Here is an 11,067-nt window from a genome sequence, read left to right on the forward strand (position 1 = left end):
ACCCGTCCACTATACAGTTGCGAGAGATACTGAAGGCCGCTCCTACTCCAGTTACCAAATCCCTTGAGCTTAAAAAGTTCACCATAATTAGCATTCCGCCAAATAGGGGTGAGGGCAAGGAAGCCACGTATTCGTAGCAGTTTTTTAACATGAGACCATAGGGTATTCAGCAGTATAATAGTCGGGGAACCCCTGTCCATATGAGGGAAGCCTGCCTCCAATCTGGACAATGCTGTGTCCGAGGCGACCGTGTCAGCCAGTATCCTACGGATCGGGTCCAAGGGGTCATCTGACCCCCACCCACCCAGGTGCTGGAGCTGCGAAGCCAAAAAATACATCCTAGCGTGTGGAAGTGCAAACCCCTCTTCGTCCTTGTTATATTGCAGGGTAAGTAAACTAAGTCTGGCCGTCTTTCTACACCATATTAATTCCCTAAACTGAGAGTCAATTTTATCGAACCAACGTTTCGGGATCCAAGTCGGGGAGTTATGACAAATGTAGAGCAACTGCGGGGCCCACACCATTTTTAATGAGGTTTACCCTGCCCACCACCGATAACGGTAGTTTGCACCAGATCTTACATTTATCCCTGAACTTAAGTAACAATGGCATAAGATTCAGCTTGGCATATTCCGCCACCTCGGGGGATATCTGCACCCCCAGATACTTAAAGGATGCAACCGTCTGGATCATGTTTGCACAAGGGGGCAAAGGAGCCGTTAGAGGGGACAAGGGCAGCAGCACAGACTTGTCCCAGTTAATCTTAAAACCTGATAGTGTACCAAATAGGGTAATCAAGTTCATGGTGGCCGTAAGGGAACCCTGTGTGTCCCCCAGGTATATAAGCGTGTCATCCGCGTATAGCGATACCACATCCGTTCCAGTGGGCCTGCAGAAACCCACAATATCCGGAGCCGATCTCATTCTGGCTGCTAGTGGTTCAAGCGCCATGGCAAAGAGCAGGGGCGACAGAGGGCACCCCTGTCTCGTGCCTCTATACAGCACGAATGGGTCGGAGAGCTCCGCATTAGCTCTAATTCTAGCCGTAGGCTTGGCATATAATAGTCGGACCCAGCTAATAAATGTACTGCCCAGCCCCATCCGCTCCATCACTTTCCACAGATAAGGCCACTCAACACTATCAAAGGCCTTAGCCGCATCCAGCGAGAGGATGGCCTGATTACCGGGGTTATCCACAGGGACCTGTAGGTTCAGGAATAAACGGCGAATATTTAGGGCAGTGGAACGCGAGGGAATAAATCCTGATTGATCCCTATGGATCAGTTTGTGTATTACCAGAGACAATCTCGTTGCCAAGACCCGAGCCAATAGTTTAACGTCTGTCGTGAGCAAGGAGATGGGCCTATATGCGTCCGGTGACGTCGCTACCTTACCCGGTTTTAGAAGTACAATTATGATTGCTTCGTTCATAGAAGCAGGTAGGACCCCCGTCTCTAAGGCGTTGTTAAACACTTTCAAAAGGGTTGGCAAAAGAACACCGGCATAACGCTTGTATACCTCGGATGGGAGACCATCCGCCCCCGGAGCTTTGTTATTATGAGAGTGTTCCAGTGCAGAAGCCAATTCATCCTCCGTTAAGGGGGCGTTCAACAGCTCTCCATCCGACGCAGACAGGCATGGAATATCACAACCATTCAAAAAGTCCACAATCTCCCTGTCACCGGGCTGCACCTTAGAGGAGTACAGGTCTGCATAAAAGGATCGAAATACCTGCAAGATCCCAGGGGTATCCGAGTGGGTCACCCCCTGCGACTCGCACAGTGAGTGAACCATAGGAGCGGAACCCTGAGCCCTCGCCAGCAGAGCCAGCATATGGCCCGTCGACTGCCCCTCCTCAAAGTGTGTTTGTTGTAGGAAAAACCTTTTATTTTCTGCCAGTTGTAAAGTTACCTGTCTAGACATAGACTGCGCCCCCAACCAAGACCTCTTAGTGTCCTCCGAAGGGTTGTCAACATAGGCCTGTTCCGACTCTCTAAGTGCTCTACCGACCTCCAGTTCCCAAGCTTTAGTGTTCCGTTTTATATCAGTTATAGTAGTGATAAATTGCCCCCTAAGGAAGGCCTTAGCTGCATCCCATACTACATCTATAGAGGCCGAGCCTAAATTGTCCTGCAGGAAAAGTTTAAGGGCACTTGCAATGGGGTCAGGCTGCGGGAAAAGTGCAAGCCAAAAGGGGTTAAGCTTCCAACTCCTAGGTGCGAGGTCAGTAGACAGGGACATCTCAATCCACAAAGAGGAGTGGTCGGATACATGTCTAACCCCATATCCAGAATCTCTAATTAGGGGGAGGAGGGCGGAGTTCCCCAGTCCCAGGTCTATTCTGGACAAGCTCCCAAACGCTGGAGAGCAACAGGAGTACAAACGGGAGTGGGGGTGGGCTCTCCGCCAGACATCAACCAACCCAAGTTCAGCTAACAGAGCTGCAAAAGGAGTATCGCCATTAGGGCGTGAGGGGACCACAGGAGGAGTTGGAATCTTATCCCACAGGCCGTTGACATAGTTATTAAAATCACCCATCGCCAGCAGGGGTATGCCAGGGAACTGTGCCATGAACCCAGCTAGGCGCCTAAGAATCTCCGCCGAATACGGCGGCGGGATATAAACATTGGCAATAATGCATTGTATAGTAGCAAGCTTACACAACAAAAAAATGTACCTCCCCCCCGGATCAATAACCTGTTGGGAGCAAGAGAAATGGGCATGCTGTCTAATTAGGATACTCACTCCTCTTGCATAGGCAGAGTAAGTAGAATGGTATTGGTGGATATACAGTCTAGAACCCAGGCTAAGAGTACCAGCAGGAGCAAAATGTGTCTCCTGCAGACACACAATGTCAGCTTTCATATCCTTAAGGTGCCGCAGCACCGCCAGCCTCTTCACCGGACTGCCCAGCCCCCTAACATTCCAAGAAAGAAATCTAATCTTAGCCATCAGGAATACAAAATATAAGTGCAAATAGGAGTAACCATAATAACAGTCGCAAACCACCAGGGAGGAAAAAGGCAGTTAACACACATTTATCAGCAACTAGCGACTGGGAGGTCGCATCACCTGAGGTGTCCCAAAACTGGGGAGAAAAAAGTCCGACAGGAGCTGTCGCAGCTAGGAAGAGGCGCCCAGATGGGTGCAGACAGGCCGGAAAATAGTCCTTGTCCGTTGCGATCCTGAGAGAAAAAAAATTAAACAAAGGGAAAAAGTTGCTACATTACTTTAAGCCAGCCTTTCTCAACCAGTGTTCCTCCCAAGGTTGCTAGGGGTTCCTTGAGCAATGAGCAGTCATGTTATGTACAATAAACTCCAGCTATAGTAATTGTAGCAGGGGTTCCCTAAAACCGGAAAGCTATTTCAAGGGTTCCTCAATGTTAAAAGGTTGAGAAGGGCTGATTTAAAGTAGAATAGGCAAAACACTTATTTTTCATTTTGGATGGAGTAATGCCTGTCAGATTTTTTTTTTTTTTTTCGTTATCAGTGTCCCAATGTGGAAATGTACCTTCTCCCTTCTGTCCCAAAGCCAAAACGGAAAGTAATGCCGCGTGCACACGAGCGGAATATCCGACAGAAAAAGTCAGACGGGAGCTTTTCATCATGCGGTATATTCCAATCATGTGTATGCCTGATTGGACTTTTATTTTTTTATGGAAATTCTGACATACCTAGAAATAGAACACGTTTTAAATATTTCCGATGGAACCAATTCCTATCGGGAAAACCGCTCGTCTGTATGCTGTTTCGACGGCCCAAAAACTACGCATGCTCTGAACCAAGTACGAGATGGAGGCTGTTGGCTACTGGTTATTGAACTTCCCTTTTCTAGTCCCGTCGTATGTGTTGTGTTGTACATTCAGAGTTTATTCTGATGGGAAAACCGGTCATGTGTACGTGGCATAAGAGGAAATCCCTGCAAGTTAAGGGGGGTAGAATTTTTTTTCTTTTACTTTCACTTTCAATGATAATGGTAAAAAGGACAATTTGGTTTTATTTCTGCCTGTGCCACCATTAGAGAGATTCACCCTAAGAGGTGTTCTAATCCCTCTCCGCTCTATCCAAAAATAAAAAGTTTTGCCTTTTTAGTTATACTTTAAAGTGGTTGTAAACCCTTACAGACCACTTTGACCTACAGATAAGCCTAGATTAAGGCTTACCTGTAGGTTCAAGAAATATCTCCTTAACCTACACAGTTTAGGAGATATTTGCAAAAAGACAGGCACTGTCTAGGGCGCATGCGCGGCAGACAGCGGCGCACTGAGCATGCCGCTGCTAACAGCGATATGCCGTTAGTGGCGGCTCCCGTGCGCATGCGCGGGAGTGACTTCATCACGGCTCCGGCCAGTCACAGCGCTGGAGCCACAATACCCGGAAAGAAAATGGACGCTCCGTGGAAGAGGGGACAGCGGTGACATCGCTGGCTCCTGTGTCAGGTAAGTGACACACTATGCGATGCATAGTAGTCCATTATGCTTTATCTTTGCAGGGAAACAGAAGTAAACCCATCAGGGTTTACTTCCTCTTTAAAGAGCATGTAAACCCAACATTTCATATTTCTGATGTCTGCTGTACCATGTACTTTGTATGAGACAGTACCCTGCTCCTTGTATTGCTTCCTTTCTGTGAAATCCTTGGTGTTTCCTGTCAGTCCCTCTGATTTCCTATAAAAAATTGACCACACTAGGCAGGAGAGCACACCATGGTCAGTTCTCTAAATAGCTTTTCACTGGGAAGATCAGTATACTGTTGCTTCTCCTCACCCAGCTCTTAAGTAGCAGAGAACAAAGGGAATGTGAACACACACCACACCAAGGTATTTATAACATGTTTGTGTGGTTTTTCTTTTATTTATTTTATATCTATACACAATGTTTTGCCTTTCCTTTCTATTTTAAACTAAATGGGTCGTTTTACAATGACTTTAATCCATTCACTCCGAGCTGGTGTGTAGTTAAGGACTTCTGACTTTACTGACTGCCTGTTCTGTATGCTTGTTCTAGGTGGATGGCTCAGAAAATATTGAATTTTGTTGGTTAGAACAGACTGGCAGCTATAGTTTTCAGAAGGGAGTAAGGAATGGCACATCTCTATCTCTGAAAGTTTACTGTAAAAATATGTCTACATTAGTAAACAAGACCTGTAGAAGGAAAGAACTCATACCGTTGCTATACAATTTTTTTTATTATTTATTTAGTTTTGCTACTGCTTTAATAGATTTTTTACTTCTACTGTGTGTGTGTGTGTGTGTGTGTGTGTGTGTGTGTGTGTGTGTGTGTGTGTGTATATATATATATATATATATATATATATATATATATATCAACCATATTTCAATTTGAAGCCTGATAAATAACTTTTTTCCTACTCACTTGTTTTTCAGAGTACTTTGACATGTCCTTACCGGTGCTGGCAGGTTACACGTCATATAACACAAAATAAGCCAATGGGTCACCACAATGGCTTCAGAGACTCCTGGATCTACGGTATCATTGGTTGGACAAGGGTCATTTTTAACTAAGCCTTCACTTCAGATGGTGGGGTGCACGGGAAAAGTCAGTGAAACTTCTTTTATATTTTTACATCTGCGCATATATCCTATTTTTTTTTATTGTTCTGTTTTCCACGGAAATCTTAAAAAAAATGAAAAAGGCGAAAGATTGGAATGTACAAAGATACATTCTATATTGCTAAGGTTTTCTCTCCTATTTGTGTTTTTTGTGCTTCATATAAACCTGCTATATTAATAAAAATATATATTCATTGGTAAATCTCCAATTATTGAATACCCTTCAAGTAATCTGTAAACCATTTTAAAGGCTCCTTGAAAAAAATCAATTTTTTTTTTCCTCCCTCCAGGTTTGATACTTGTCTGTCTGTTTTATCTAAAACAAAATCTGTACCTGTGAGTGAAATCCTAATCCATTTTCTACAGAAAGGCTGAAGAGCAGTGCTTAAAAGGGGGTTCTTTTTCCTGCCAAATATTAGATCCCATGGGGGTTGATTTACTAAAACTGGAGAGTGAAAAATCTGCTGCAGCTCAGCATAGAAACCAATTGGCTTCCTTTTTTTTTTTTGTCAAAGCTTTAAGAGGAGCTCCAGGCTCCTTCAGAAACAATGAAGTCTGCAGCTATAAATACTGTAGCTGCTGACTTTTAATATTAGGACACTTACCTGTCCGTGAATCCAGCATGGTCTTCGCCCGAGCCAATTTTTCATTCAGTGCTCAGGTGCAGGGAAACTGGCAGTGAAGCCTTGCTAATTCACAGTCAGTTTCCTACTGCGCATATGCGAAGAATATTGCGCTTTGTAAAGGGCCCAGTGGTTGGGGAAGGAGGGAGGGGGGGGGCCAACTTCTGGATGAGTTTGTGAGTCCACCAAAAATGGGAGCGGGTTCCTGTCAAAACCAGGTACCTGCTTTCCCCCTAAAGGTGCCAAATGTGGAGCCAGGGGAGGAGGCAAATAAGCGTAGCTTCCCCTTTTGGGGTGTTTCTCTTCAATTAAACAAGCTGAAGCTAGAAGTTGATTGGCTTACCATGCACAGCTGCACCAGATTTTGCACTCTCCAGTTTTTGTAAATCAACCCCCATGAGTCTTGTTATGCAATTTTTGATGCCTTTTAAAATGTATTTGGTGCAGGGTTAGCTTGGCTCTAGTTTAGCTATGTATAGTACTGGAAGGATGGTAGGCAATACAGTTATTACAAATAGAAATACTGTGTGAACGTGAATACCACTGAACAAGGGAATCCCAAAGTACCTTTTCTTTATGTTCAGAATTAAAATAGAAATATGATTTTTTTTCTCTTTAGTTGGATTAATTTGAAAAGATCTATATAAATAGTTCATGCTATCTACAACCAGCAGATGGCACTCTGGTATCTCCTAACTGAAGGGTTACCACAGTGGTAACGCCTATAAAATTCCCAAATCTGGTGTTATTTGTGCTTTCGTTTTACTTGGAGCAATACAACTTAATGAGTTTGACAAAAGGTATTCACCCTTCCTCTGCTTTTCATGCTTATGAATGTGGATTCATAGTATTGTACATGGTAATAGTACGTAGCTTCTAACGTTAATTTGAGGCAGCCATTTGGTGTACTTCAACAGTATTTCACAAAGTTGCACATAAAATTAGTGCGAGAAGACAAGTAAAATGTAGAAAAAATGTTTTCTATATGATCCTAAACTTACATCAAATCCCCCAGTTCATATTTAATATGTTGCTGAGTAAATTTACTATTAAATCTGTTTTTTTTTTTTTTCTGACATGTTTTGTAGATTGTTGTATTTCATGATTCTAGTCATGGCTTACATCTCGTTATTGGACTTCATTGTCTTAATGAAAACGCACCTTACCATGCACTGAAGTTATTGGATGATCTACTTTTTAGATACTGGTGTCTAATCCATAAAGCATTCTCGGTTCTTAAGGAAATCCTGCACTGACAAAATACATAAACTGCAATCGCTCAACTGTTTTGCTTTTTAGAATGCTAGTTTCCTGGCTGCAAATGCCTCGCTCAGTCCACTGAATGTGGGGGACTTGAAACGAGATAGTTTTGACTTCCCCTGAATTAACTCCCTACATGCGTGTCCTGGGTTAGTGATGCTGAAATTATTGAAGCCGCAGGCAATCAGAACACTCGCATCTTAAATCGGCCTCCCTCCCTCCTTCTCTCTCTCTCTATTTTTTTTTTTTTTTTCTACATCGTGCAGGTCTTCTTTAATTGCCAATCCAGTTAGAATTTAATTTGCTGAAGTAAAGCCAGTACAGGATGTATTCTGAATGCGTGCAATGTGTACTGCACATTCAAATAAGTATTTAGGAAGTAAGAACTCTTTACTAAATGAGCCTTCAGGTTGTTTTGGAAGATTTAACACATCATGTTTCTCCAATTGCTGTGACCAGAAACCAAAATGTTTTTATTTATTTTTTTTATATAGAAAAGTAGCACCTTTACAAGTCCACATGATGGATTGTGTCCACTGTGTAAGGCCAAGGGCCAGAGCCAAGTCCTCAAGACATACCGCATCAACTTTACTCAATCAATTTTCCTCTGCTCTGAACCACAGGTATGATGCCATTGACTACATTGATTTAAAGAACAGGTTTAAGATTTAAAAGGCATTTTTACTTTGTACTGTGTGGGAAGAGTGACTGCATCTTTTTAAGGCCTCGTGTACACTGCTGCTGGTAAAGCTGTAGGAGCTGTTGGGCATTTTTTTTTTTTTTTTTTGCTGCTGCTGAACTCTCCTCTGTTATTTTATCAGTATATGTACACAGGTTTGTTTATAGGCAGTTGCGTTTAGAAGCTTTTTTTTATTTATTTTTTTGCATTCAGAAGCTGTGTTTTAGAGGCATTTCAAACGCAGTTTTGTTTACAGGCGTTTTTAATTTTTGGCTATTTTGAAAACAATTTTTTTTTTTTCAAAAGCTCCTATACGTAAACGCAGCCAAACGGCTGTTTTTACACGCCGGTTTCTAGCTGTCAAGTTAAATCATTCAGGAGAGGTTGAACAACATCCTGTGTACACCTTATGCTGAGGTCCGGGGACCAGGCTGTGTTTTGTTGTCGGAATTCAAGGTATATGTTCCCCTATACACTTTGCACTATACCTTTTTGTATCCTTTGTAATCTCTGTAAAACCTTAAACCTATATTGTTACAAAAAAAAGCTAGCGGATCTCCATGTAAATATAAAAACACCCTGACAGTCATTTGTTTTCAAAGTAGAAGTCTTGTCCAAAAAAAAGAAAAGGTTTTAGCGAATTGGAAAGGGTCTTAAAGTAGAACTATAGGCATACCCTTTTTTTTTTTTTTTTTTTCCCCACATTGGATAGAGCAAGGGAGGGTTACAATCCCTGTCAGGTTTTATTTTTTATTTTTTTTCTTGCATCTGTGTACCATTTAGACTTACCGTCGCTTCTTGTCCCTTAGCCAAATCACAAAGTGAGATGAAATCCCTGCAAGTGAATGGTGCCCCCATTGGAAGAGTTCCCCTTTATTACTTTTCTGGGAACAACCCAAAATTAGCGAATTTCTTTTACTTTCAGTGATAACAGTAAACAGGACAAACAGACTGGATCTGGGCACAGACCGCAATGAAAACATGATGGGTGTTCTAATTCATCACCACTCTGTCCAAAACAAATAATAAAAAGTTCTTCCACATATTTTTGGTAAAAATAATCGTGATAAGTGTATGTTGATGGGTCTACGCAAAAGTTATAGCGTCTACAAACTATGGGATTTTTGGCTTTTTATTTTATTTTATTTTAGTGGTATTGCGGCGGACATATCGGACCCTTTTGACACAGTTTTGCTATAAAAATGCACTGATTGTGTAAATTACACTGGTAGGGAAGGGGTTAACACTGGTGGGCGATCAAGGGGTTAAATGTGTGTTCTAACTGTATATAGGATTGAGTAGGAGAGGAGACCTTTTGCTGTTCCTACTTACTAGGAACAAATGACATGTCTCCTCTGACAGCACAGGGATTTGTGTATTTCCACACACAAATTCCTGTGCTGGCGCTCGTGCACGCAATTGCCAGCCACACGCATCGGGGCAGCGGCGCAATTGTGCAGTAATATATGCACGCGAGCTGGTTAATGTTAAATTATCAATGATCACGATTTCTGGAAGTGTGAGGGAAATCCTCCCCAGTGTGGCAAAGACTGAAATAACAATCTTGCAGAAATGCGAACCCCTTATCTAAAACACAATGGTTTAGCTTTCTGTAATCCCCAGCACATTTCAACTACTAAAAGGAAGAAGGGCATTTTGATTAAAGTGTTTGCAAAGTCAGAAGGTTTGTTATCTTAATGCATTTTATGCATTAAGATAAAAAGCCTACTGCGTGCAGAAGCCCCCCTACTACTTGCCTGAGACCCATCTCGATACAGCGGTGTCCGCTAGTGCCTCGGCTGTCCGGGACTCTCCCACCTGATTGGCTGAGACACAGCAGTGGCACCATTGGCTCCCACTGCTGTCAATCAAAACAAAGGGGATGAGGCTGAACAGCTGCTCTGTATCTGAATGGATAGCTCCAGTGCCCCCATAGCAAGCTGGTTGCTGTGGGGGCACTCAAAAGGGAGGGGTTAGGAGCTTCAGCCAGGGATCCGAGAAGAGTAGGATCTGGGCTGCCCTGTGTAAAAACCTCTGCACAGAGCAGGTAAGTTTGACATAAAGTATTTATTTTCTATTAATATAGCAATCACTTTAGGGCTCTATTACAATTCAGCATTGGTGTAAAACTGAACATGCTTTTGGTACAGAAATTACCTCATTAGGGAGTTACGGGTCTCTTTTTACAATGTAGTATTAATGAAGGTCCATGACCTTGCTGTGCTGCCCAGCAGGGAGCTGGGGCGGCTTAGGACACAAAACTACCAAATGTTTTCTGAAACTCTATTCAGCTGAAAACAAAGGGGAAAGAACAACGTCTAGGGGATGACAGCCTCCCATTTGTTCACGTAGAACTTTAAGGGATGTGTGATTGTCAACGAGGCAAGTCATTGAAAAGATTATTTTGAAATCAAATTCACTTTATTCCAAATTGATAAAATTGTTATACATTTAGTCTAATTACGACCATATAAACTTAAAAAAAAAAAAAAAATAAAAAAAATTCCATCACTCAACTTCTATTAGATCTACAATCATGTTCTGCCCTAAACGTGTAGTGGGTACATGTGTAGGGCAGAACATGATTGTAGATCTAATAGAGGTTGATTGATGGAAATTTCTGGTGATCAAGTCTGCAAAACACATTGGAACTGATCTGCTTCCTCAGGGAACTTTAATCTCCAACTGTAAAAATACATTGGGACTAGTCAGTTGCTGCATCTCCATGAGGAACCCCACAGTAGAAGGTCAGCTGTGTCCCAACTGGTAGGCAGGGGCAATCTGACAGACACTGGACGTTCAAGACTATGCAATATCTTGTCACGGGGATAATAAGATATATGTATTGTCATTCCCTCAGTTGGTATTCTCTACCTACTAAACTTTATTCAGCTGTATATGGTACAACAAGCATCCTTTCCCTGTCTTCCTCT

At 42.5% G+C, this 11,067-nt stretch overlaps 1 protein-coding gene across 1 annotated transcript in view; it reads left to right on the forward strand.

Annotated features, from left to right (window-relative positions):
• Positions 1–11,067, forward strand: part of USPL1 (ubiquitin specific peptidase like 1) — a 143,342-nt gene that overhangs the window by 100,441 nt on the left and 31,834 nt on the right. The window contains exon 3 of the mRNA XM_077484487.1: positions 7,950–8,078. Coding sequence (XP_077340613.1) covers positions 7,950–8,078 — 129 coding nt within the window. The remainder of the gene's footprint in view (positions 1–7,949; positions 8,079–11,067) is intronic.

Source organism: Lithobates pipiens, unplaced genomic scaffold (genome assembly GCF_037356315.1).
Source record: "Lithobates pipiens isolate NorthernLeopardFrog02 unplaced genomic scaffold, aLitPip1_a1.2 Scaffold_16, whole genome shotgun sequence".
Taxonomy (NCBI): Eukaryota; Metazoa; Chordata; class Amphibia; order Anura; family Ranidae; genus Lithobates; species Lithobates pipiens.